The 27,510-nt window shown below is 47.2% G+C and overlaps 1 protein-coding gene across 1 annotated transcript; it reads left to right on the top strand.

The window, feature by feature from the left end:
* On the top strand, nucleotides 1-27,510 carry LOC136944441 (A disintegrin and metalloproteinase with thrombospondin motifs 16). The gene is made up of 23 exons (XM_067238205.1): nucleotides 1-90; nucleotides 177-276; nucleotides 2,424-2,758; nucleotides 8,402-8,717; nucleotides 10,005-10,207; nucleotides 11,537-11,620; nucleotides 12,436-12,595; nucleotides 14,076-14,181; nucleotides 14,538-14,675; nucleotides 16,963-17,116; nucleotides 18,327-18,422; nucleotides 19,840-19,988; nucleotides 20,136-20,308; nucleotides 20,420-20,550; nucleotides 20,767-20,890; nucleotides 21,084-21,328; nucleotides 21,578-21,716; nucleotides 22,715-22,841; nucleotides 25,004-25,208; nucleotides 25,474-25,668; nucleotides 25,845-26,078; nucleotides 26,387-26,534; nucleotides 26,706-27,510. The coding sequence occupies exons 1-23, from the start codon at nucleotides 1-3 to the stop codon at nucleotides 26,819-26,821; spliced, it is 3,768 nt and encodes a 1,255-aa protein (XP_067094306.1). The 3' UTR covers nucleotides 26,822-27,510.

A 27,510-nucleotide genomic window follows, 5' to 3' on the forward strand; every position in this document is an offset into this window, starting at 1 on the left:
ATGGCTTCTCAGTGGCTTTATACAAAGTGGAGATGCGGGACAATATCGTTTAACTTTTTCCAGCTTTTTTTCATTTTGCTAGTTAATGAGGTATGTAATATTGGGGCTCATTATCTATCTGAAATGTATGACCATTCACTACTCATGTGTTAATGACGTCTATGTGTGTTTTATAGAGCCTCCAGCTGAGTTTTAGAGAATCTGCACATAATGACAATGGGAAGACAAGAGGAGCATCCACTTTACTGCACTCCCTAAAATTGCCACAGAATACAGGTATAAACCAATGTATTCATTGTTGTTTAGACCATGTTAATAGGGTCTACCTCATTCTTGTTCGTTTTTTCCTTTATTGTTTCGAAAACCACTGCACGCACAATTTCCATCTATGGCTGCATTCACTTAATAACCAAAGTTGTGTCAGAGCTTTTTGTTTGTTAATTGGCTGTACTGCTTTTCTCCGCTAGAGGATGTAGTACCGTTTGACACCCAGTCGATTAAAGTGCATTCAGGGTTCCGTTCTTGTAGTATCTCATAGTGCACAGAAAGTGAACACGTATGCGTGTCTTTGCCCTACATTGATGCACATGACCTGACAGACCTGAATGTTCCCTGTCTCTTATCTGTATCATACTGTTGTTGTTTTGCTTGCCTTTCATTGAATGAAAATGTTTTTGCTGACCTGAAAACCCTGAAATCACTGATTGATTAATTAAGTGGGATCTTAGTGGTGACATCTACAGGCATTCGAGGCATTGCTTGTAAATGCCAAGACTATACAAATTAAACCTCATTAAATGTAATTTGATGACTACAGTTCCAGACAGCAATTGGCTCAGACGTTTCTCCAAACTAAACCCTACAGGAGTCTCATCTATCAGCTCATGTCTAACCTGTTTACAGGGTACGGTTAAGGCATGGCTTCAGCAGCATTAAGGTCAATTAGGCCTTTGTGTGTGTCTGTGTGTGTTTGTGTGTGTCTTTGTGTGTGTCTGTGTGTGTCTGTGTGTGTGTCTGTGTGTGTCTGTGTGTGTGAGAGACAGAGACAGAGAGAAAGAGTGTGTATTTGTAGAGGTGTGCGTGCGTGAGTTGTGACAGGTGAGTGTTTACTCAGTGTAGCACCAGTCCAGTGACCATAGGGATTGGGGACTGCATTTTAGCATACATTTGTAACCTGCATGGTGTATAGTTTTACAAGACACTTTGAATGTTATGATAATCAGTTTCCTGTTTCGCGATCCCCCCTGTCTGGGATCATTCTAAAGGTACTTATTTGGTGTTTGCCAATGTAGGTCTGAGTGTGACAGAGAGAGGTGCTTGTTTACCTTCTTCAAATTCGCTCAGCATGGCATTTCTGACCGTGGTCTTTGCTAAGCTGAACCACGTAATGGTCTCATTCACAATATCAGGACATAATCAGACTGTTATCTAATGTTTGTAATTTTCCTTCATAGGATAGTGATACAGTAGCTTGTATTCTGCCTAGTTAAAAGCTTTGAGAATGTTTACCTCATCAGCACACTGGGTCTGATAAGAAACGGATAAAGGTTACATTGTTTGGTCCAAATATCAGTTCTCTGTACCAGGTACCTACAAGTGAACTTTACAAATTTCCCATGCTGTCATACCAACTATGGAGAACAATAACGCTTATAATTTACACAGAATCCACACTGTGCTATTACAAGCCCTGTCCTTGTTCAACCAACACCACCCCACCAGGAGAACAAGCATCACCTGTCTCCAGGCTCCTTAAACTCCCTGACAGTGTTTTATGATGGCACTTTAAGGATTTCGAAAAACCTACTACCTCCATCTAGATTAGAACATTACCCTGAAGTGAATCAGTCAATGGACAGGAGTCAGACAGTGTTTCCAGTGTGTGGTTCACCTGAGGGAGGAAGAACACAAGAAGCCTAATGCCCCACCAGACATTTAAATGGTCTGACATCTTGGCCCTGTGACCTCTCACCCCTCTCTCTTTACAACCTGCAGTAAACCAGCCTGAACTGTTGTAAAGCCTAGGTCAGACATGATTCACTCCTTGACAGGACTGTTTTTCCTGTTCACACCCTGGATAGCTCTGCCACATCCGCAGAGTGGGCTTCTAACTCTGTTTAATATCATTCCTTTACCTATAGAACACAGCTGGTGATGCTGAATGAATTACTTTGTATTTATCCCTTTGAATTGTTCTCCTTGGAAAGGATTGCTTTGTTTCATTCATGTTTTCTTCTCTGGGACCTCTGCTACTGCTTTTGTATGTAATTATGCTTGATGAGTCTGTAACGTTTCTTACCTTATTGCTAATTATCAGCACTTAGAATTACTACTGTACAATGTGTCTCATTATATATTTGCATTGATAGTTGTTAAGCACTGGAAGGCATGTGTCTCAATGTTCTGGTGGATCTCCTCAACAGAGTATGAGATTGTGGCTCCATATGAGGTGGACCACCAGGGCCAGTACGTTTCCCACCAGGTGGCCCACCACCATCGCCGGAGACGCTCACTGACTGGGGGTGACAGCCTCTGGGAGGTGGTCCACTTCAAGCTCCGGGGCCTGGGTCAGGACTTCCACCTAGAGCTGCAGGAGGCCTCCCGGAGCCTCCTCGCACCTGGCTTCACCGTCCAGGTCCTGGGGAGGAATGGCACCAAAAGCCTGCGGGCGTATCAGCCGGACGACCTTTGCTTTTACCAGGGGTCACTGAGGTCGGAGGTGAACTCGTCCGTGGCCCTCTCCACATGCGCGGGAATGGTGAGTGAACCGATGGGCCTGGAGCGTGTGTTTCATACGTCAATAAAGAGGTCAGGCTAAGCAGAGAGGAAGGAAGGCGGGCGTGTTGGCCAGTCGCCAGGGCTGTAGTAATCCTGCATAAAATCGTTTTCCTTCTAGCCCTTTCCTTATTGGTGAGGACCAGGTGCAAGCACTGGATGAATCGCAGTGTTTAGCTGAAGGGTTAAAGCCTGCGACTAGGAGACTGACACTCCAAAGGCTTCTTGAGAAAATGCTTTGCAAGCATAACCTAAAGCACACTTAGGTCTGAGTGTGACCGCTCCTACCTCAAACATACCCAGCAGCCAGGAGGATAAACCCCCTGAGAGAAACGCCTTGAACAGAACATGGCAGGATCTGTCCGTTAGTCTGTCTCTGTCTTTCTGTCTGTCTGCCTGCCTTGTGGCATTGTCACCGATTTTGACCAAAAGGAATGTCCCAAAATAGTTTGACACACTCGCTGCTTTCTCTTTGTCCTCCAGCTTGAAATAACTCAATAAAATAGATTTTGTGGTGCATGTTGACGTGGCTTGTCTCGATCTCTCCGGGATGTTGATCTTCCTGGTTAGCAGGTAGACATTTGTGTGTTGGCCCTCATGTTGAGATGGCCTATCTGTCTAGAAAAGAATACGCTATCAAAATGTTTGTCTGGCTGAACGTGATAAGTGAAGGGAGACCTTGGTCTTCCACCTGGGTACTGTTTGACAAGGGGCAGGCAAATATTGACCTGATAGGGTTGGATCGATATCAGGAATTGATCTCTGTTAGGCAGGTCTGGGATGAAACACGTTATGTGGCAGTTTCCCGGAACATCCGGTATGGTAGCAGAGGGTTTTGAACTAAAACGTCTATAAACATTCACTTGGTGATATATGTCTTGTTCTGTATGGAATTTTATTACCTTGATTCACGTGGGTGTGTTCATCTGTTTGTTTTAGGGTCGTTTTTAGATCTCTTTTATTGTTTACTGCATCAAACATAGACCAAGGTTTGTTGGTGGGGTTCGGTGTAGGTTTTTTACTCTATATTGATGATGTGCCTCCTGGGCACTTCATTTCTATACTGTACATTCATCAAACAGATTGTACAACTGGTTGCAATGGCTGTTTCTTAAATGACGTAGGTGAGTTGCAATGTCTGAAAGTAATGTAATGTCATCAAATTGCATGTGGGCCCGGCTTTGGTTTTCTGGAAACATGACAGTTCGGTTGTTCCAGTTTAAGGTTGTTGGGATGGACGCCAGGGAGAAAGTCATTGTTCACTTTGTGACTTGTGAGAGGGTAAAACATGACTACAGGGAGGAGACTCATGTCTTAAAACCTATGTATAAATTCTATTTGAATAGTGGGCTATTGGCAGTGCTGAGTTCGAGTGGTTAACATTGCTTTGATGACAGTAGGGAGTTTGCCGTTAAAAAGTTACGAGTAGAGCGTGGTGCAGGGACTGTTCATCTGCCAGGGAGTTTGAAACGGAACAGACACAAGGACATGGCAAATAAAGGCCGTAAAGCAGGTCCCTCTGTGTGTTAGACGTACAGCTTGTGCAGTAATACGCTTTAGTATGGCGTTAAAGAGGGGTTGCCAGGTTGGATTGCCAGGTTTGATGTGAGTGGAGTATCAAGGTAGGTGGTTGTTGGAGCTCAGCCATGACACAATTCATGATACACCAGGCACTACTGGTAATAACTATTTGACTTATGAATGAAGTCAACCCCATGACTTTAAGATTAAGCATTAATCTGACTGTTCAGGGGGCTTCCAGAGGAAGTAACAACCTTAGATTAGCTTGTTGATGTATCTTATCTGAGGTAGTCCTGAGAAGTAAATAATAAATAAGGAAGTGGAGAACCTCTCTACTTCTTTATTTTGTTGATTCCTAGTAGATGCTTCAGATCTTGAGTTTTTCAATCTCCAACTGGTTGGCAGTAATCTTAGAACAGTTGTTAGACACCATGCTCATTCAGTCTGTCTTTTTCTCTGGTGTGTCAGGATCTAAAGGAAGCTGCTCCATCTTCACCAAGGCATGTGTGTCAGATCTCATCTTACACAGACTTCTAAAGCACTTTTTATTTGAACAGAAGGAACATACATAAGTGTTTCCCCCCCAACCACAAATCACTTGTTGTTTGTGTTTTTCCTTTTGTAAAAGTAGTGTTTGCTCCAGGGTTTATAGTAGAACCTGATCCACCCCCACCTCTGCTCCTCCTTCTTCCTCACCTTCCTGGGATTTCCAGGAATATGTGATGTGACACGCTCTGTAGATGCAAAGAACATTTTAGAGACATTGAGTGTGGTCCCCTTTGGTTTCCTACTATACAGAACCTTCTGCCAATGAACACAGCCCGACATGCATAGTGTTGTTGTTGTGATGTTGTAACCAGGGCTTTACCAGTGATAATGAATACGTCTCACATGAAGACAAACCATTTAATTTCAATATGGTCAAATACAGTGTGTAGTTAGGGCTTCAAAGAGGAGTCTATTGCGAAGCCAACCTGCCAGGAAGGTGCATCTTTGTGAGGTAGTCCCGAGCTCCAGGCTCGCGTACGCTTGTTTGCTGACATCCACTTGTACACCTTGCCTTCCCCTTCCTACAGTACATGTCTGGATCTGTCTTCCTCCAGGGTGTCCAGCTGTTCATCCCCCTCCCAGGTACTGTTTCACCCTGCCTACTAGCTTTTTACGACTGCTATTTGCACCTCGTAGGGCCTGGCGTGTAATCTGATGACATTGGCTATTTAGGAGAACGGGAGTGTGACCTAATCTCTTAATTTAGAGCTATGTACACGTGGTGAAGGGATACGGGCGAATGATTGTTGTGCACAGGCAATAGTTGTGTGCATGCATTTTAAGGACATGTATACTTCTGAATTGGGTAACTTAGGAACATGGCTTTGTTTAATGAAAACGGTTTTGCACTTCAAGAACATTGAAGTGCAGACTTTCAAAGAAAGAATCCTACAGTATCATGATCTTAATGTGGATATAGCTTGGTAATGTAACATGTGGTGCTGGGTGTACTACTGTAGTATGCGTCCAACGCAAAGTTGAAACTAACTAAGTTACAGTATGACCAGAGCCGCATGTTCTGGAGGCAATACATGTGCTTAGTATCTAGGCAGGGTTTCAAGTGAGTCCCTTTACCCAAGTTGTTTACATGTACAGTCCCAGTCCTCAATTCTCAGCAGTGGCAAAGCAGCCGTTTCCATGGATTCTTGTTTCGGAGGGAGAGATATGGCGCTGGAGGGAAATGACAGCAGTGGAGACATAAGGAAACAGGATCGTGGTGTGCAGGGTGACATGTGGTCTCCATCTGACTGTGTCGCAAGCCCCGGCCATGCTAGCGGTGCCTGGTGCTGTTTTCTGTTTCTGATCTGCTCTCAAACAGACTGGAGAATGATTGGGACTTTAATGTCCCCTTTGGGAAAATTAAATTTTCCGCATTGTGCTTACAGTCTGCTTAACAAATAGCCTGGATCTCTGAGTTTGTGCCACGGCAACAATTCTTTTTACAAATATGGCTACTTGTAAAATCAATATACGCATTGGAAATGTTGTAGTCTCCTTGAAGGCCCATATGTTTAGGGGTGGAGGTGCAAATCCAACACTTCCATCAAGTGTCATAGTGCATGTCAAAATGCTTTCCTCTAGGGGGGACGCTTGATTCAAGTGACATGTCCTCCCTCCAGATCCGGAGTCTCACCTCGCCCAGTTTCGGACCAGATGTATTACAATGATTGCTCCAGCGTGTAAGAGACTGCTAAGAGAATAACTGGAAACACATAGGGTGTCACCAAAAGCCAAGCAACCTGGCTGCTGGTCTAAGGATTAGAGCGTTTTGCTGGCAGCTTAGTCAGCTATCATCAGCGGTGTCTGCATAGTGTTGTTGAGTACTCAACCCAGTCTCCAGAGACAGTAATAGACCTCTTTATTACAGAGTTAGAAGGGATGCCCATTCCATACATATGGAGGGCTAGTGATGAAGAAAGTGTTTTGTCCGTCTCTTCATAAACGGAGTGACTTAGTTCAGTTGAGTTCTGGATTTTAATAAGTATCATCAATCTGCAGATTGGGAGAGAACCAGACCTCTGACAATAAATGACAACACAACACCAGGCTTAGGTCTCAATCAGCTCTCACTCAGCTCTGAAGGCCGGAGGACCATCTTTTATAGGGCACAAGAATGTAAACATAGATGGTGACAGTCAGGCAGTAATGACGTTACAACAGTCTCAGAGAAAGAGATTTACAGCTCCCAACCCATGACCACTCTCAGACTAGAGAGATCATAGTTGGCGCTCTCCTTGTAGTCATGACAAGGGACGTTTACCCAGTTCTTTCTCCTGACTCCAAACATCTATTAACCCTGACACATAGACACAATCTACTCTTATTAATAGCAAGCTCACATGAGAACATACTAACTAGTATCCAATGACTAGTTCTATTGAGTGAATAATGTAAGCAAACAGGAAATCCCAATTTCTTCCACACTAGTCATGGACATCTATTTTCTGGACAGTGTACAAGCAATTTCATCACAGAGAAAAGTGTTTTTTTTTCTCATTACTCTTCACCAGCCAGTTGTGTGACTTTATATAACTGTTTATGATTGTATCCAGTGTCATAAGCCGGCTAATTCCTTCACAGGAACACCCTTGATACTCTTAAGATGCCACAAAGGGATCAAGCTATTTTCTCAGCCAGTTAAAACCAGAAGCCTCACTTTGATGTTCTATTGATAGATGTCTGTAGACTTTAAACTTTATAGTTCATTTTCCATGCTATAAAAATGCAGCTAATTGAGTTTTAGCTTTGTTAAATAGGTGACCTGTGGTTCTGCCACACCAGTATGTGCCACCTTGAGATCTACCATTAGACCAAGAGGCCCTCAATATGGTCCCATTGCAAGAACAACATTGAACTTACAAAGCTGTGACTCATTATGCAAACAGGGTTCCAAAACACTTCCGTCACACATGCAATGCCAATGTAAAGTTTGTTGACACACCAAAACATGCTAAATGTTTATTGGCTAGTTGACACAAGTTAAAACAGGAAGTACTAATTACCTTATGCTGAATCACCTGTAAACACCTCCACCCATACCTCCCTTACTAAGGTCATATACAGGACTGGTGTAGCTTGGCTGTGAAGACCTATGACTTTTTATTATCTTCAGTATAGTCCAGTTTCTCCATCTATTTCTCTTTCTCTTCCTATCTCTCTCATTTCTCTCTCCCTCTCTCTTTGTCTCTCTTCTCCACTCCAATACACACACACTTGTACATACAGGCAGCCACACTATCACGTTGCCGCTCGGAGCCGTGGAAATGATAAAGGACCTCACACATCAGTCATTGTGGAGAAAGGGCCTTACTCAGTTAAATATATGGACCTCTACCACTGCCAGGCCTCGTTATGTTTCCACTGTGTGTGGCCCGATGACTGTCAAGGCCGACGTGGCACTAAAAGTGTAGCAGAGAGCAAGTCATGAACTTTTGGGGACTTTTGCTTTGAGTTGGGAGGTTCCAGCCACAGCATCCCTAGCTCCATTCATCCATATTTCATGAAAACACAGCATGCTGAAACTGCAACGGTGATGAGCACCCGTTCTTGCCTCTAGTCAGGTTTGATCCGAACGCAGGATGCGGAGTACTTCCTGAGACCCCTGTCCTCCAGCCTGGCCCTGCGGGAGAACTTCAGCGCCCCCCCCAGCCATCTACCTCACATCCTCTACAGGAGATCAGCAGACCTGCACACGCCCCCACGGGACGCCGAGAGACCGCCAGACGCCCCGCCGGGGGGGCACGCCGGCGCGGACCAAGGGGCTCACCAACGCGACCGTCACCATGACCCCGGTCACCACAGCGACGGTCACCACGGCGACTACAACCATGGGACGAGGCAGCGGCAGCACTTCTGCGGGAGGCGGAAGAAATGTATGTAAGGGCATTCTGTCTCCTTGTATGGGCAGTACCAACATCCCAGTCCTACTTGATCTGTATCTTTGATACGAAAAGCATGTACTGTTGTTGAGTAGTGTGGCTGTGTTGCTTGAACTTTTAAATCAATAAAAAGTAATAGAATAAGTTGCATTTGCAGCAAACGTTACGTGCCAGTCCCGGGCTAATTACATGTATCAATTACTTGTAGGTATTTAAAAGTAAATGAAGGGTGTTTGATTCGAGTCACGGTTGCTTCCTGAGGGCCAGATCGAATGGTTTCATTAGATGAATCCATCACACTGAAGGATTTGGCTGTATGACAGCTATTGCAGTAAGCACTAGTTCTGCCCCCCCCCCCCCCCTACCCACCCTCTCTTTATTAAATCGTCCACTAATTTACTGTTGTGCATTCCTGAGAGACCCCGGACCTTCTCTCTCTCTCTCTCTCTCTCTCGGGGCCTGACCAAGCTTAACATGTTGAAGCGTGAAACACAACGCGTCCACGAGTATCATAGCGTACACATTAATGACCGTGTGCTGGGTGACCGTCTCACAGCACAGTCATGCAACACCTGGCCGGGCTAAGCTCATTAGACGTGACCTCACAGCGTGGGGTTTCGACAGGACCAGGGGGTCGTGCACGCCCAGGTCACAGCTGTCCTCAAGAAAACAGCGTCATGTTTACACTCCGGGAATGACATCAGCGCACCACCTGTGCCACGTTTGAGCAAAAGGCCGTTTGGCCCTCACCTGTTTTCTGGTTAGACAAACAAACTTTCCATCTGAGGTCTTAAAAAGCAAAACACTCGCAGGACAGAAAGATTAATAATAATTTGAGAGGTCAGCGGGGATTAGGTAAGGATACATGTCAAAGGCAACATTGGGTTTTCACCCCACTGATGTGTGTTTTGACCTTGTGACCTGATGTGTAAGTGAATATGGAAGGTTATGCTACAGAGATGACTAACATTCCTGTGGAGGATTAAAGATGGGAGTTCACAGCTCAAATTCCTCTCATGATTTCTTAATCTGACAAAAATGTTTTGGTAACACTTCTTACCTGTCACGTCCATTTAAAATGCTTTCATTGGTTTATAAAGGCAATGACTATTACAGACCTCGTCAAAAGACACCCTAAATGACAATCCAACAACCAGTCACCCAAAGTTTATTAATCCTTTATGAAATGTGTGAAAACTATGATACTGTTAAGTGTTACGGTTGCTGTAATCCTTTATAATCTGTCTCTAATCTCTTCTCTTTTCTCTCCTTTTTCCACAGATATGCCCAAGCCTCCAAAGGAAGACGTCTACATATTACCTGATGAGTTCAAAGACATTCCCAGGAACAAACGAGCTCTCTTTTCCAAGACCCACACCAACCACAAACTCAACGTTGAGACCTTGGTCGTGGTCGACAAGAAGATGATGGACAGCCACGGTCATGAGAACATAACCACTTATGTCCTGACCGTGCTCAACATGGTGAGTGGATAGAACCGTGATTCGGGGTAAAACATTGTTCCTTAGCCGGTAACCACGCTAACACTGTTAGAACTGCACGGCTGTTCCTTGATTATCTGTACTGGCTTCATGCACTTGTCCGTTGCTTTGGACCAAAGCATCTGGTACATTTATGAATGCATGTTATGTAATGGAAGTGGTGGTTGGTATTTAAATGGGGTCATGCACATCGTTAATTTAGGAGTCTAGACATAACATTCAATGTATTGAATTATACTGGATTCTTATCGACTGCATAGGAAAAAGATACGTCCCAGATTTAGTCTGGTCTTGATCTACGCCAGGGTTTATATGACCAAGGAGATATCGACTCCTGGTGTTGTTTAGAAGAGTGTGGCGAGAATGTAACTGATCCAGACATGAGGTCATTGGACAGCATGCTGTCGCTCAGCTGATCTGAGCACATCTCGTCATGCCGTTCTGCTACTTAACGACTGACTGACAAATCCAAAGATAATCCCAGCGCTCTTTTCAAAACAGTGTTCCCTGTAAAACCCGGGTCAGAATAGTTCACCACCTACTAAAGAGGGGCAATCTTGACAGTATGAAGTTACACTGAACAACCACAGGTCTGCCACTTCCCCTGGGTCCCACCCCCCACCCTACCCCAGACACACACACACACACACACACACTCACAACAACACACACCTCTCTCCAATAAGGATATAAGGGAGTCCTGTTGGGTTGCTGACATAAGCGACGTATCATCGCTATCTCCCTCCCCATCCACGTGTCAGCAGAGGGAACAAGATAACATGAGGAGGGAGCGGAGGTTTCCAGAAGGAATACCATTTGGGTAAAAGTGACACCTGAGGTATTCTACGATCCCTGAGGGAAGAATCGGGATTCCCGTTTCAAAGTTGCATCAAGAGCTTTGATTGATGGTTAGGTCATCGCATGAGTAGAGGCTCAATTGAGACCAGCCGTGAAGGCTGCGTTGTTCTCCCATAGCGTCTCTGGGTTATTTAGATGTTATCTCTTTTAAATAACGTGGCTTTGTTTCTTGTTTATTAGACTCTGATCATTGTGCCAGATACGTAATCTTTTTAAGATGTTTAATTAGTTCCGAACCCAATACTTTTTCTCATATTCTTTTACAATAGTATTGTTAAATAAGACTACCCCTTCCAAATGCATGATTGTCTGATTGTGTTTAAATTCAAGATGTCTGTGCAGCAGTATTTACTACAGATGTTGTCAATGGTAACTGTATTTAGGATGATGATGATATATTATATCCTCAGATTAATGTATGTCCCCCCCCCCCCCACACACACACACACTCAGGTCTCTACTCTCTTCAAGGACGGGACCATAGGGGGGAATATCAACATTGTCCTCGTGGGTCTTATTCTGTTGGACGAGAACCAGGTTAGTGTTTTCTTTTCAGGTTGTTCATCTGTAACCATCACGGACACAGAACCAACATCTTAAGTCACGTCTCACGTCACCCAGTCTTATGAAGCCAGGAAAATATGTACATTTGAATTACACCCTGTTGCCAGAAGTGACGATTTGGCACTGGAAGACCTGTAGTTTCAAGGTTAACATTTAGTAGTAAATGCTTTGGGCTTTTTTCAGATACATTTATCTGATGTGCTAGACTATGTCTGCCTCAGGGTGCAAATCGCTAGGTGTTCTGGAACGTTCCACCAGTTTGGAGGTTTAAGCAGTTTGGTTCTTTTCTTTTACAATGACAGTTTAATTATGGGGTGTACCCCTCCTTGGGTTCTCGCCAATTTCTTGCGGAAATTTCTCGCCGAGTTGTGGGCGAGGGAGTTGAGGAGCCGGAGAGAAAGGCCATCTTTGTCATCCACCTGTGCCTAATGTTGACGAACTTCAATTTTCTCCAAGAGGTCATTGGGTTCAGGAATGTCAAAAATGTCCTTACTTCTCCAATTTACTATATGCTCCCAGTAAAGAGGCACTTTAGACCAATTTGAGCTGGCTTTTTGCTCAGTTGTCGTCGGGCCATTGAGGAGCTTCTAAAGAGGGGGAACTCGTTTTAGTGCCTCTCTCCCCCTCTTCATCTGACAGTATGGAGTGGAATGTCACTTGGGCTTTTCATCTGAACTTTTTATGCTTTTTTATGGACACCAACTGCCACTTTGACACACACTACCATACATTCATATACATACACACACACACACACACACTTTGATGTGTTTGTCCCTCTCCCTCAGGATGGGCTGGTGATTAACCACCATGCTGACCACACTCTAAACAGCTTCTGCCAGTGGCAGGCCAGCCTGGGAAGCAGACAGGGCCGCCGTCATGACCACGCCATCCTCCTCACAGGGTTGGATATATGCTCCTGGAAGAACGAACCGTGTGACACACTGGGTAGGTCACTCTCTCAAACGTAGCTCTCTTTCTCTCTCTCTCCTTGTCTCTCTCGAATGTAGCTCTCACTGTCTAAAAGAGCCTTACACACCCTTCCTACACCAGCCTGCTGCCTTCCTATCCACTAATGAGCTGTAACAGTGGCTCACTGAAGGTAATCACCAGGAGAAAGACTTCTGGGGTTTCCTGTGAGAAGAAAAGCTCTTATGTACTGTCCCCCCCCCCACACACACACACACACACACACTCACACTCTCACACACACCAACTCACCAAAGACATACACAAGCTCAACCCAAGTCCAACCTCCGACTTCAAAGTGCTGGCTGACTACTAGCTTGTGTTAGCTACACTCTTTAGTGTCGGAGCCCAGTTCAAAGGCTCCTGGGAAGACAAACGTGCGGGCCAACCTGTGAGCTGCTAACACCTCAGAGCTGGCCCCCGGGCTCCTGGGCCAGGCCTCTGATGTGGAAGGCCCCCCAGATAATGGAGATTTCACCCCGCATCAGCAGCTCCATCCAGCAGCACAAAATATTTATTTATTTCGTAATTTATGTTCCTGTAGCAACAGACGGAAGGAGGAAACGAGGAATGGTGTGTTGTAGATCAGAGGTGAGAGAGCCGGGAGGGGTGTGGAGTAAATCCAATATAGGGTGGTTTTAAGGAATACAGAGACTCACAAAGATATGGAACATGCTGGGAGAAACCGATTTGTATTCCGATATTTACGCCTCTAAATGAATCTATAACATCTCATTCGTGTTTATTCGGAATAAGTCCTTAATCAGTGTTTTATGTTATTACTTGTGTGAAGGTGTGTACTGTTCAAGTATGTATAGAAAGCCCAGGTATCGCTCATCCATTGAGATTGACTCCTTTGTCTGAAACAAGTCAGTGAACAACATGAGATTACATTCTCACCGGGAAAAACCCCCGTAAAAGAAATCCTTTGTGTCTGTGCCTTGCAACTCTTTTTCACTCTCTCTTTTCCCATACATCCTTCATAGTTCCCATGCTCTCATATGCTAACAGGTTTTTAGGGATGACCAAGGGCTTGTTTGATTTCCCTTCATGCATTCCAAAGCTAACATGCAACTGTTAGCTGTCGTATCTGCTTAGAGCCATGGAGAGACAACGTAGAGCAGAATTCACTCAGAACTAACAGTGTTTCACTGCTCTTAAAACAATCCAGATCCAGAAACTCCAGTCTTCCACTCCTTTGTCGTACGATGCAGAACAGTTTTTATCAGGAATGTAGTTTGACTTTTGTATCATAGCAGAGAGATATATGCTGTGTTCATATAAGAGAGGGCATGATAAGAATCACAGTTCAAATGGCGTGCTGATTTAATGTGAACTCTTAATGTGTACAGTTGGCACAAAATATGGGAAAAATGGAGACCTGATCCTACAAATCAGTCTGTGCAGTTTAGGAGGACCACACATTCATTACTCTCCTCCTCCTCCTCCTTCTGTGCAGGCTTCGCTCCCATCAGTGGGATGTGCAGCAAGTACCGCAGTTGCACCATTAACGAGGACACGGGCCTGGGAGTAGCGTTCACTATCGCACACGAGTCTGGACACAAGTAAGGCTGACACGCACGCACGCACACACACACACTGCTCTCTGTCTGAACACCTGTTACAAACTGAGACCTCACAGCCTTACAGGGTCTGTGTCGAGGCTTTACACATCCATTATAGAGACATCTCATGCAGAAAGAGAGGTTGGGTCACCCAACTGGCCTACAGAGGAGTAGAAGAATGGTCAGGAGATCAGTCATCATTATTTTGAGCAATTCAGACATTCTGATGGATACATCTTACAGATGATACTACAGAGTGGATGTGTTGGCTAGTGAACGAGCGCAGGTCGCCATCTGCTCTTCCTATAGGATCAGATAGGACCTGTTGCTTCCCTTGCATCTTTTTCGGTCCACAGTTTCGGCATGGTCCACGACGGGGAAGGCAACATGTGCAAGAAGTCCGAAGGCAACATCATGTCCCCCACGCTGGCTGGCCACAACGGCATCTTCTCCTGGTCAGCCTGTAGTCGCCAATATCTCACCAGGTTCCTTAGGTAAGACTGCAAAGCTAGTCTAGTTAGTTCCTCAGTCCACACAGCTATCAGACGCCATTTAAGTAACATTTATAGTACAGGGGGAAAAAGACATTCCTGACAAGATATCTGAATGGTCAGTTTGGCATGTTGTGTATGATGTTGTTTGAAGTCAATTTAACACTGTTTACAATATTTGCATTAAATAGTTTTGAATTGAAGGACACCCATGCTGAAAACCATGCTGTCCTCATTGCACTGCACATAACTGCCTACAGTTTTATGAAACCAGGCTTTTTACTTTATGTATAATTCTTGCTGAAGTGTCCCCCCCCCCCCCCATGATACACAACACGCAATGCGGACCAATCAGATGGATTTATCTCTGGATTCAGCTCAGACCCAGAGGAAGCCTGGTGGAAAGCTATCCTCCCATTCCATGCTGCATACCTGCTGGGTATCTCAGCCTGCCAAAGCGTGGGCCGTTCCCCTGACGTGAACATCCCCAGGCCTGGAGTGGGAACCTATCCTGGCTGGTCATGTGGGGTTCCCCCCCCCCCCCCCCCGCAGGGACCAGGCTTCAGCCTTCATAGTAGAGTGAAAGGGACGGGAGGTGGGAGGGATAGATATATATTACTGGCATGGTCGCCAACAGACTGATATGTGGGCCTTCACTGTCTGCTTCTCAGTTACCGTCTGAGTGCGTCTGTGTGTGTGTGTGTGTGTGTGTGTGTGTGTGTGTGTGTGGGGATGTGTGTTATTGTGTGAAACTCGAGATTGGTACCCTAAATTTACCGGTGTGTCAAAGGAGCTGTGAGGTGTCCCATCACCTACTGTCAGTGACACTGTATTTCCTCACTGCTTAATTGAAGCCCCATGATCTCATCCTCGTTAGGGCTGTCAGGGTTATATTAAACTCGCCCAGACACTGGGCTCGTCTGGCTCACGTAGAGAGGGTGGGTCTCGGCCAAGAACCTTGGACCCAGGTGCACTCACATCCCTCTCTTTGGGTCTCTCCTACCAGCGGAACATGCTACACTGTTGTGGATCGTCCAGCTCGCGGTCAAGTCAGTCGCACATGATTTAGTCTCTTCAGGAGACATGCAACAGGCATGCAGATGCAGTTCCCCTGCCATGTTGTCAGCGGTTCAGTCCATGCGTAAGAGAAATCTCTGCCGAACCTTTTGGTCCAACCCTTTGCACCAGCCTCACACTGCAGTCTCACAGTTGACCAACCTGCCAGGAGGAAGCGGCGCTTTGGTCGCTTCCTGTTTCGGAGGCTCACTGAAACCCAGTTGAGCGTAGCTCGGGGTGAGGACCTTGAAGGAGGTGACAGTAGGCTGGATGGATGTGGCTTTCAGCACTCGCTGACATTCCTACAAGTGGCGTCCAGATGGGACGCCTCCCCCTAGCTCCCCCTACACACGGAAAACACGTTCCACGCAACACACACGGTACACGGCACACACTCCGTGATGTATAGACGTCTAATTGGAAGCAGAATGAACGTATGAGAAGTCGGCAGTAAATCTTGGGCGTACAGAACTTTGGACCGGAGCGGTAGAATAGAATGGAATCAATCGAAGGAAAGTAGAATAGATACCCTTTTGCCCCCACATCTCTGCTTGGTTCACCCCCAGTAACCTTACCCCCTACCGCACAGACACGCATACAACCTTGAGGGGTGTGTATATCAGATATACCATCGTGCACCATATGATGTTGTCACGGCGCTGGGAGCGTTAGAACGCCGTGCAGTCCAGTCATTGTTCTTCAGACACGTAGGAATCGTAAAGGAGTGGCGAGCACACTGCTCTCTGCTAAAGCCATCAGGACCTCTCATGACTCTCTGGGCTGTACACTACATCCATTCTACATTGTGACCAGAGTATTGAAGTTGTAAAACACATCCCCATGATTACTGCTGGTATCAGGTTACGTTGGGAAAGCCTGTCAGCGACCTGGGTGATAGTATTTATTAACGCGTGTCAAGAGAATCTGTCAGGGACATAAAACTGTTCCCTGCTTGGGTTTGGCACTTGTTATGTTGCCAAGACAACCCTTTTATGGCATTTTCTCTGTGAGAAACAATATCATTATGGGATGTGTTCCTTTATAGTAAGTCAATGAGCAAAACATCCATGCACAATCAACCTACATCGCTTTGGCAACAAACCATCTCTCCACTCTGTTGACTTCATTTAATTTTGTACGTTTTGCTTTGACGTCATGATGGTGATGTTATGCTGTGTAGCTTGTCAATTCCCTAAAAATAATGAAATACTCGATTCCATCTCCTCTGCTCCAGCTCAGCCCAGGCCACCTGTTTGTCTGATGAGCCCAGCTCGGTGCAGGAATACAGCTACCCTGACAAGCTACCTGGGGAACTGTACGATGCTGACACACAGTGCAAGTGGCAGTTTGGAGAGAAGGCCAAACTCTGCACACTGGACTTTAAGAAGGTACTGCAAAAATACTGTCAAAACGCTGTCAGCCTGACTGTTCTGCGGAGAGTGGGGAAGCGGAATATAATATATGCTGTATATTATATTTACAATATTGAATAATATTGTGTGGTGCAAAAATGAAGTGTTACAAACTGCGTTGATGAGCTTTTGGAAGCATTCCATCCCAGTTGTCTACCATCCCAACAAGGCAACAACGCTCAGCGCACACCTCAGGAAGCAGAGCTGATGTCCATGTGTTTTGGATGTCTAGACACTTGTTCTGCTCGTAGGAACCAAACCATCGCTTCGTCCCTCCGGTCTACTTTATTTTCAAATTTGTTTTTCATGAAGTCTTTGGCAGGCGTCACAGAGATAAGGCACGGCTGGATCGTTCAGCAGCAAGTCACACTATACTCTCCACGGGGGCTTCACAGGTGCCGGGTTACCTTGGCAAAAGCAAAACGATCGTGTGGATGTGCACACACGCGCACACACAAAGCAAGAGCCTTCTTTTAGTTCTTTGGAGTTTCTCTGTTGGAAAATCCCTGAGTCTGCAAACAGCTGCACAAACACGTCTTGGGATTGCTTCCATGATAGCTGCTGGCAGCCTCATGCTTCTGCTAGCATTTTGCTCCCAGTGTTGTCAGAATATGACAAAGTCATTCACTTTCTAGCAGCAAACACACATGAAAAGTAGCAGTTTGTGTCTCTCAGGCGAAATAAGTAAGCTGGTGTGAGCAGAGCAAATTCCTGTGGGTTTCAATACAGATCAGCTGCCATTATAAATGTATGTACTGTGGTGTAATGTACTGTACATATGTGGAACATGCTGTTTGCAGATACTCTCTTTGGGATAAGTGTTTCAGTATTGTTTACCGCAGGGCTTCAGCATATCTGTAAAGCATATTACTGTTATTTTGACCACCTAAAAAACATCTTTTGAACATAATGACAGTGTCATAAAGTGTGTCAGAAACATCTATTCATTACGCCAATGACGGTGTGAGGTTCTAGACCGGCCATTAGTCAGCTAACTTCCTCTTCTACTTCCTGTCTGTTCCTCTCTCTTTCTTTCTCTCTATACCCCTGTCTCTTTCTCTCTTGTGTGTCTCTCTTTCCTCGTCTCTCTCTCTTCCACTCTTTCCATCCATCTCTGCCACTATTCAGCACCTGTACAAGTGTGCAAGTGCGTGTGTTTACGTGTGTGTATGTGTGTGTTTTTCAGGACATCTGCAAGGCTCTGTGGTGCCACCGTGTTGGTAGGAAGTGCGAGACTAAGTTCATGCCAGCAGCTGAAGGCTCTGCCTGTGGTCCAGACATGGTGAGACGGAGCATCATAAGACTGACACACACACACACACTGGACACACACAGCTGGCCACACACACTGGATACCCACACTGGCACAGACACACACGTCCACTGTTCTGTCAGCAGCTTCTTTGTTTTGGGAGCCATTTAGCATAGCATGACTCAGCATAACAATTACTATACTTGTGTTTTAGATTTTGTCAGAAGTGCTCTCAGAACACTGTCTTCTGCCCTATTTTCAATCCTCCCCCTCAAGACAACACACACAAACACCTCATTCTCTAGAGTAGCTACACTAGCACGAGTCTAAGCTCAGCTTCGCATCTGCTGCCCCACAGGCTTCAGTCATTTGACCCTGAGATCTTTATCAGATCCCCCCTGTCCGATATCTGCTGGGTGACATTTAGTCCTGCCAGACTTAGCTCTGTTAACACTGAGACTGGCTGCATTCCTGTGCCCTGGGTTGCCAGGTTTGTCAAAGCTCCAGTGCAAATGCCACTTAGGTCACACGGGGTATCGGTGAACTGCCTCAAGTGGAGTAACAGCAAAGTCTATTGAGGGCTTCTTTGTTCTCTGTTTAATGCTGTCTTTTGGCTTTTATGGAGCGGCTGAATGCACTGTAAATGCCTGACGAGGGACTTTTGAGGACCTCACATTCTTTATTGGGGAAGTTTTGTCTCTTAATGATGCTGTTGGACCGAGAACTTCCCATGAAACATTCAAATTCACAAAGTACTGTAACAGAGAGGATTGTCTGGGCATACGGTCAACCCAAGCCCTCACAGAGCAAGAGCGGCTATCCCATCACTACTCAGAGGACAAAACTGCCAGCACAGTGGGTTAGTGCTGAGCTTATTAAAACTTCTTTTTTTTGAGGGGGCTGGAAGACATGTGTTCCTCTGGGCTTTTTCCTGACAGCATCTCAAAGAGATTTGCCTCCATCCTATATTGAAGTTGATGGCTTAATCCCATCCAGTCCCTCTGAGGTCCAGTTGTCAAACACAAACAATGACTGGCCGGTTGAGGAATCCAGGCTGTTCAAGGACGATCAGCTGCTCCAGTCACAGATCTGGGGATGTCTCCGAGGTGGACGGTTCAAACTCACGCACGAATGTTATCTTGGTGTAAAATCAACTCATTTAACATGTTTGTTATTGCTAGTTGTCAGAAACAGGAAATTGTTTCTGTCAGATTTTCTGGGAAGAACCCCCCACACACACACAGACCTGTTTCAATTACATGAAAGTATTTTAAACATTAGATTCGATTCACGGTCGGTACTTATGAAGGTGTCCCATATGGAAGTGGAAGTGGCACCATTGCAGTGGGTGAGACAGACCAAGCGCACCCAAGTCCTTGACAGTGCGTGCAAATATTTGGGGCAAAAAACAGCTGTGGCGTTAAGGTGCGTTTGTTTCGTCCTCCAGTGGTGTCGTCGTGGCCAGTGTGTGAAACAGGGTGACGAGGGGCCCAGGCCGGTCCACGGCCACTGGTCAGGCTGGTCGGGCTGGTCAGCCTGCACGCGGAGCTGTCAGAGTGGGACTACATATAGAGAGAGACAGTGCACCAGCCCGAGGTACACACATGCAGACACACACGGACACACACACAGGTGCACAAATGCTAACAGACAGACGCACAACTTGAACCCGCATACACACACTTGACGTGGTTGGACAGGTGGTCCTGGTGTTAACTCAGTGTGGTGCCCCCTTTCCCCCAGACCCATGTTCGGGGGGCGGTACTGCGAAGGCTCCTCGCGCTCCTACAAGCTGTGTAACACTGAGGACTGCCCCCCCAACACGGTGGACTACAGATCCCAGCAGTGTGCAGAGTTCAACAGCCGACAGTTCAGGGGCTGGTACTATAACTGGAAACCCTACACTGCAGTGGACGGTAGGTTGGCTCTGGTGGTCGGGGTGGGGTGGAGGTGGTTCCGTGACCATGCGTCATTGCACAATCCCCGAAAAGTCAAGGAAAGCAAACATTGGCCTTTCTCATTTCCAGATCAGGACGTCTGCAAACTGTACTGCTACGCCGACGGCTACGACTTCTTCTTCGCTCTCGCCAGCAAGGTGCGGGACGGGACCCGATGTTCCCCAGACAGCTCTGACGTCTGCATCGACGGCCTGTGTGAGGTGATACTGACCTGCGTGTTTTGAACTGAACTCCGTATGCCTGAAACACACGTCACCTCTGCCTGTTCTCTTTAGACGTTCCGTTTGACGCTGTGTTGAAGCACTTTGTGGGTGAACTTGTTTTGGATGCTTGGACCTGCCTGAATTTGGTTGTGCGCCACCTGTTCACCGGATGAGAATGACAAACCATTCTTCTCCTTGTGTCTCGTCTCCCAGAGAGTGGGCTGTGACCGTGTGTTGGGTTCGTCTGCGGGGCCTGACGTGTGTGGAGTCTGTAAGGGGAACAACTCCACGTGTAGGACCTACAAGGGCCAGTACACCAAGCAGCACTTCACCAACCGTACGTCTCAGTGCATCCTCGCTGTCGCTGAGTTGACCTAGCCCTCAAGCCTGAGACGTGTTACCCAAACACCTCAGTCCATTTCATGTGAAGAACGGTCTAATGCTACACGTGACGGTTAGCCGGGAACCTGGGTTTCATCCCCTCGGCATACCCCCGTACAGTGTTTTGGTTGTCGTTTCTGACCGTGCAGAGTACTACGGCGTGGTGAACATCCCGGCGGGGGCGAGGAGCATCCGGGTTGTGGAGCTCAACACCTCCGGCTCCTACCTGGCGGTGAGGAACACCCAGCGGAGGTACTACCTGAACGGGCACTGGACCGTGGACTGGCCTGGTAGACACCAGATCGCCGGATCTCTGTTTGAGTACAAGAGACCTTATAACCGACCAGAGAGCCTGTCCGCCGCTGGGCCCACCAACGAGACCCTGGTGGTCGAGGTACGCTGACATGACATGTTAAAAGGAATGTGACATGCAATTCAGTAAAGGGACAGCCCACTCAAATGTAGCTGCTCCTGCCCAATATTTACAAAAAGGTTTCCTCCAAGGCCATGCCCAAATCCTGACCAAAATATCCCCTTAAAATATCAATTCTTTAGTAAATCGGATTGAATGAAAAGCGTTTTATTGGTGGTTTCATGTATATTGGAGCTGGATGTTCCGCTGGCTGAGGGCCTGTTTCTGTAGATCCTCCTGCAGGGCAGGAACCCTGGTGTACGCTGGGAGTACACGCTCAGCGTGGCAGAGCTGGACAGGAGAGGAGCGCTGAAGCACAACTACACCTGGGCCGTCATACGATCCCACTGCTCGGCCTCCTGCGCTGGAGGTAAGAAGATGCAGATGCAAATGCAGAGCCGCGCACGCCCCACCACGCACCCACAAGAGAACTTAGATGCACACACACACACACACACACACCCCCCTCAGGTGCGGCCTTCTCTGAAACACACAGGAGGTGCTGTAACAAACTGTTCTGTACTCTAGCCGTTACCATCAACCAGTCCTCCACCCCCCCACCCCCTCTCTTCAGAAAGCACAGGTTCTCAGTCCACCTCGCCTGTAAATATGGGTTATTCTGATGAAAACAGCTGCCGTTGGTAGTTACGTAACTCGTTAACAGTTACAGTAGTACTCAACCACATAATTTCATGAATTGACAAAGGGACTTGTATTAGAGATAAGCGTTTCTCCTAGCAACATTAGTTCAGGTCTATTTGTAGGCATGGTCACGTTTCCTCCTGTATGCGTAGATCAATGAGAAAGAGCCTAAAGATCTAGGAGGGTCAACTGATCTGTAATGAGCACCTTTAGCAGGGGATAAGTAGGGGCCCAGGGGCCGATTCCCATCATGACTGGGGACATGGCCTGTGGCTGGATACTCCTCTCACAGGAGCCCTGCAATTAGACCTTTTGTAATGACCTGGCTCTAGCCTGGAGAGGTTGTGTGTGTTTGTTTGTTTGTGTGTGTGTGTCGGGAGGAAGAGAGGGCCGGAGGGTCCGTGTGAACAAAGCAGGGGGTTGAGTTCATTGTTATTCGGAGGTCAGAGACCTCCATACCTGTGAATAGCTCGAGTGAGCTTCCCCACCTGAGGCTTGGTGGACTTGGGGTCGTTTTCGTTATTGAAGAGGGTGACTCCAGCATTGTTTAGTAGAGGTCCAGACCTGGATGGAGATCCCATCAAGTGAGAGCCTGCAGGTCTTTCAATGCACAGTGACAGGAACGTTTTTGAGTAAGGAGGTGCTAACATATAGGTGACCCTTTACTGAGGTTAGTCTCTTTGAGATGTTTGCTGATAAACGGGTGTTTCTTCATGGTTCTTCCAGGCCAGATGACCACCAAGTCGGCGTGCTACAAAGACCTGAGAGTCCAGGTGAACACGTCCTACTGCAACCCCAGAACCAGACCCAGCACAGGAATTACGCCCTGCAACTCCCAGCCCTGTCCTGCCAGGTAGGCCTGCTGTGTGTGGGGGTGTGTGTGTGTGTGTGTGTGTTTGTGTGTGTGTGTGGGTGTGTGTGTGTGTGGGTGTGTGTGTGTGTGGGTGGGTGGGTGGGTGTGTGTGTGTGTGTGTGTGTTTGTTTGTGTGTATGCGTGTGTGTATTACAACTCCAGCAAAAGACATAAGCCCACAATGAGTCCAGTCATAACTGTGACTTGTTGTTCTACCATCCCTAGCGAGAGACTATAATAAGGGACAATATTTACCTTCTCAATTAAAGCTTAATTCAATTTCCACAATTGAGCGTAATGGAGAATTCGAAATGATTCAAGCAGGCTAGCATGTTTCTTTGGGTAATATGATTTGTTTAAAAAAACTTATTATAAGTATACTGTTACTTAATTTCTTATCAGCGTTTTTTGGAGTGCCTCCAAACTGGACATTGGTTTTGTGCAAATAACAACATGATTTGTTGGTTTACTCTGTAAAACCATGACATGCACTGGTTCTGCTGTTAAAAATTTAGTCAGTAGCCTCCTAATAGCAGCCTTCTCTCAATAAAGGATGTTTGGATTGTCTTGACAACACAAGCTAAGAGCCCATAAACTGACCCAAAATAATCATCCCCGTCTCCAGCCACAAAAGAGAAAGAGTGTGTGTGAGCGAGCGAGAGAGCGCAAGAGAGAGAGACCTGGGGGGGGGGGGGGTTTAGGGTTTACATTTACATTTAGTCATTTATCAGACGCTCTTATCCAGAGCGACTTACAGTAAGTACAGGGACATTCCCCCGAGGCAAGTAGGGTGAAGTGCCTTGCCCAAGGACACACATCATTTTGCACAGCCGGGAATCGAACTGGCAACCTTCTGATTACTAGCCATATTCCCTAACCGCTCAGCCACCTGACTCCCATGGTTAGGTTTCTCTGTACCGTGGAACATCATCCCACTGCAGTTCAGTCTTACCGACCAGGACAGCTGATGGCTCACAACATACAGTACACATCCCACAGACATAGTCACACACACACCATGTCATCCATCTTAGCCCACCTGCCTTTCAGCAAGTCTTCACCGTGATAGAATGTTTCAGCATGTAGTACGATGAAACACACTCCCGATGTGGGTCTCAACAGAAGACCTGCTGTGTGTGTGTGTCTGTGCATCCACAGGCCCACAGGCCAGGATGACATCACCGGCTTCAGCACTTAGTCAGGACTTAGTCTCATAAATCAAGGCCCTGGCTGACAGGGGTGTTGGTGCTCTTTGGTCACTGAGGAAATCCCGAGTCACGTTAACAGACATCTGTGTGATTACCGTGATGGGGAGATCTGCGAGCGCTCCACGCTGGGCTGCGTACGGCACAGTGCTGCACAACTCCACAATCATAAAGAGACCCAGGACAGCAGGTTCTTTCAGGCTGCGGCAAGGGAACGTGATTATTCGTGCCGTAACGGAAGCCTCCGTCGATAAGCGGTCCGACTTGTACATCGGTACAAGCGATTAGTGTATGTGACAGTAGAAATGTAAATATCCAGTATCCTAGACACACACGGGCCTGGACCCAGTTCTGAGGCTCTGCCGGGCTGGGGTCTGTCCAAGCGGCGGATCTCTGGAGTTAGACTGGAGGTGAACGTACGGTAGCTATGCCTCTACTAAAACCTCACACCCCCACCTCTGCAGACATTTACATTACATTTAGTCATTTAGCAGACGCTCTTATCCAGATCGACTTACAGTAAGTACAGGGACATTCCCCCTGAGGCAAGTTGGGTGAAGTGCCTTGCCCTTTGGCACAGCCGAGAATCGAACCGGCAACCTTCTGATTACTAGCCCAATTCCCTAACCGCTCAGCCACTTGACTCCCAAGACGTGCTGCCACTAAATGACTGTAGTCACTGCGTGTTGAGTATTTTGAGCACAGCGGGTGTTTATTTATTTTGCCGTGTCTGCATAGCGTGAGGGCTGGAGACGGTATTACATCATGGAAATAGCTGCCCGCTGGCAGCACCCAGTCTGGGGCGCTGAAGAGATTAGCGGAGAGGGTATCAAAGACATGTGGAGAAGCCAGACTGCCCTGCATAGCCACCCGGATGCTTTCCGCATTTTAGCATCACTTCTCAAAGTTGGATCCAAATAAAAGTACAAATGTGGGAATGCGTGTGCGTTGTTGCAGATGGAGTGTGGGGGAATGGAGCGCTTGCAGTCGCAGCTGTGGAGGGGGCGAGCAGACGCGACAGGTGCGGTGCGTGCAGAGGAGCAGCCAGACGCTGGAGGACGTGCTCGCCGACACCCAGTGTGGACAGCCTCCGCCGCTCAGGAGACAGAGCTGCAGTGCCCACAACTGCCCACCAGAGTGGAGCGCCGGACTGTGGTCAGAGGTACAATAAATACCTCTGGATTCCCTTAAGCTCTTGTGACGATGAAAGATTTGACCTTAGGACATCTCTATTCTTTACATCTGTGTATGTTCCTTACAGAGCTCCGAGGAGCATTAAAAACAAAACATGGTGTGAGATCTTGCATCGTTTCACAGTCTCTGCTTGATGACTTCTCTCCCAGGAGTCAAGAAAAGCTAAAGTCTCATAAAATGTACCCAGTCCACCTCCACACTCCGCCACTTCCCCATTGTCTTGTTCCCTGCAGTGTTCCAGGAAGTGTGGGAAGGGCCTGAGGAGGAGGACGGTGGCGTGCATGAGCACTGGCCTGGTCGCCAGGACACACAGCCTGCCCGACAGCTCCTGCGTGGGCCTGGAGAGGCCCAGCAGCCAGGAGACCTGCCTCCTCAAACGCTGCCCGAAACAGCGCAAGGTCCAGTGGTTCGTGTCCACCTGGCAGGAGGTAAAGTAGCCTCGGGTCGATCGTGACGCTGGTTCGCTCACTGTCCCGCTCTGGAGCGAGGATAGGTTCCCCGCTCGACTTTTCTCGAGTGAAGGCTGATCGCTGTGACAATACAGCTGTGTTTGTCTACCCTCCTCCCTTCCACACCCCCTCTTCCTCCCTTCCACCCTCCGCAGTGCTCTGTCACCTGTGGCCGTGGCTCTCAGGCCCGCTTCGTCAAGTGTGCGGAGAAGGACGCCGCGGGGAAATACCGCGAGCTGCCGCCCAGGAAGTGCCAGCACGTGGCCAAGCCCTCGGTGGAGCTCCACAGAGCCTGCTCCCCAGCAGAGTGCCCCCCTCCGCTCCTCCACACCTGGCCCGTGTCCAAGCCCCTGCCTCGGGCCGAATGGTACTCCTCCCCCTGGTCTCAGGTTGGTACTGACTGACTGTCGGATTGACAGTAATGATAGTGAGTGATGACAGACGGTCATGATATTTCGAGTTCCCCGGATCTCTCTCCATTAGCCCATCGGTAATAGAACTCATGCAACCTATGGAGTTAAGTGGTAATGCCGTATCACCAGCTTGGGTGTTGACCATAGAAATAGAATTATGTGATGATTCATCTAATTATGTGGGGTTGACTCTGTTTTTTACTAAATCAAATCAAGTTAAATCGAATTACATTTTTATAGCCATTTTTAAGCTGTGTTACAAGGTCTTTGTTCTGCCCCCACAGTGCACTGTGACATGTGGTGGAGGGGTGCAGGCCAGGACCGTGCAGTGCCTGGCCCAGGGCAGGCCTTCCTCGGGGTGTACCCCACACCTGAGACCCCCTATGTCCCAGGCCTGCAACACCAACTTCTGCCCCCTGTCTGAGAAGAGAGGTACAGCTTGAAAACAGCTTGAATGCCAGTTGCCATTCAATTTACGACTGCTAACTTTTTGTAACAGTGCTCACTGTAGTTGAGTTCAGTATCCATTGATGGACATAACTGACCACAACTCAGCAACCTTTCTCCAGTGTATCTGATGTCGTTTGTCCTTATATTCCACAGATACAGCTTGCAAGGATCACTTTAACTGGTGCTACCTGGTGCCTCAGCATGGAGTATGCAACCACAAGTTCTATGGGAAACAATGCTGCAAGTCTTGCTCTCACTCAAACCTATAGGTTCAAGGGACCACAGAGTTGTATCCTGCATAGATACAGGACATTAAGGACTATGCTCATAGAGTACCGGTGGGTACCAACGGACAACTTTGCATAGAGCATGTGCATGCACTGACAACAGAGATCATAACAAGGAACTGGAAGACACCGGAAGTAACAGTCACATGATACAGCACGAAGGAAGTGTTATTCTCATGATGCAGGACGTCTATCGAAGGGACCAGCCTTCCATTCTGCCTTTCAACAGTCTGGACGGTGGATGGGTATTGGCTGCTCTTTCTTGGAAGGGTCTGATTGGTTCTCAACCTGACACTACACCAACAGAAGTGAGAGTGGGTGGAGTCAGGGGACCGCTCTTGCAGAGGCCTCTCACATCTCACATTGGGAACAGTTGTGTTGGTAACCAGACCACTGAGGGATGGGCCATAATGAGACAGGACATCCTTTCTATAATTAGAGTAACCATTGGACAGTGACCAATAAATAGTGTCTCTCTTCAAAATTCTGTCACCATTCAACTACAACTGGATCAACCTTGCCCAGAGGAAATGCATGAACTGAGGTTTAACTATGTTGCTACATTATGTCTCAAGGACTGACAAAGAGACTGAAATGAGCAGCCTATCATTAAGGCTCTTTTTTATAAACAATTAAAATGTTATATCCCTGTCAGACCCCCATGCTCACAG

Source organism: Osmerus mordax, chromosome 6, assembly GCF_038355195.1.
Source record: "Osmerus mordax isolate fOsmMor3 chromosome 6, fOsmMor3.pri, whole genome shotgun sequence".
Taxonomy (NCBI): domain Eukaryota; kingdom Metazoa; phylum Chordata; class Actinopteri; order Osmeriformes; family Osmeridae; genus Osmerus; species Osmerus mordax.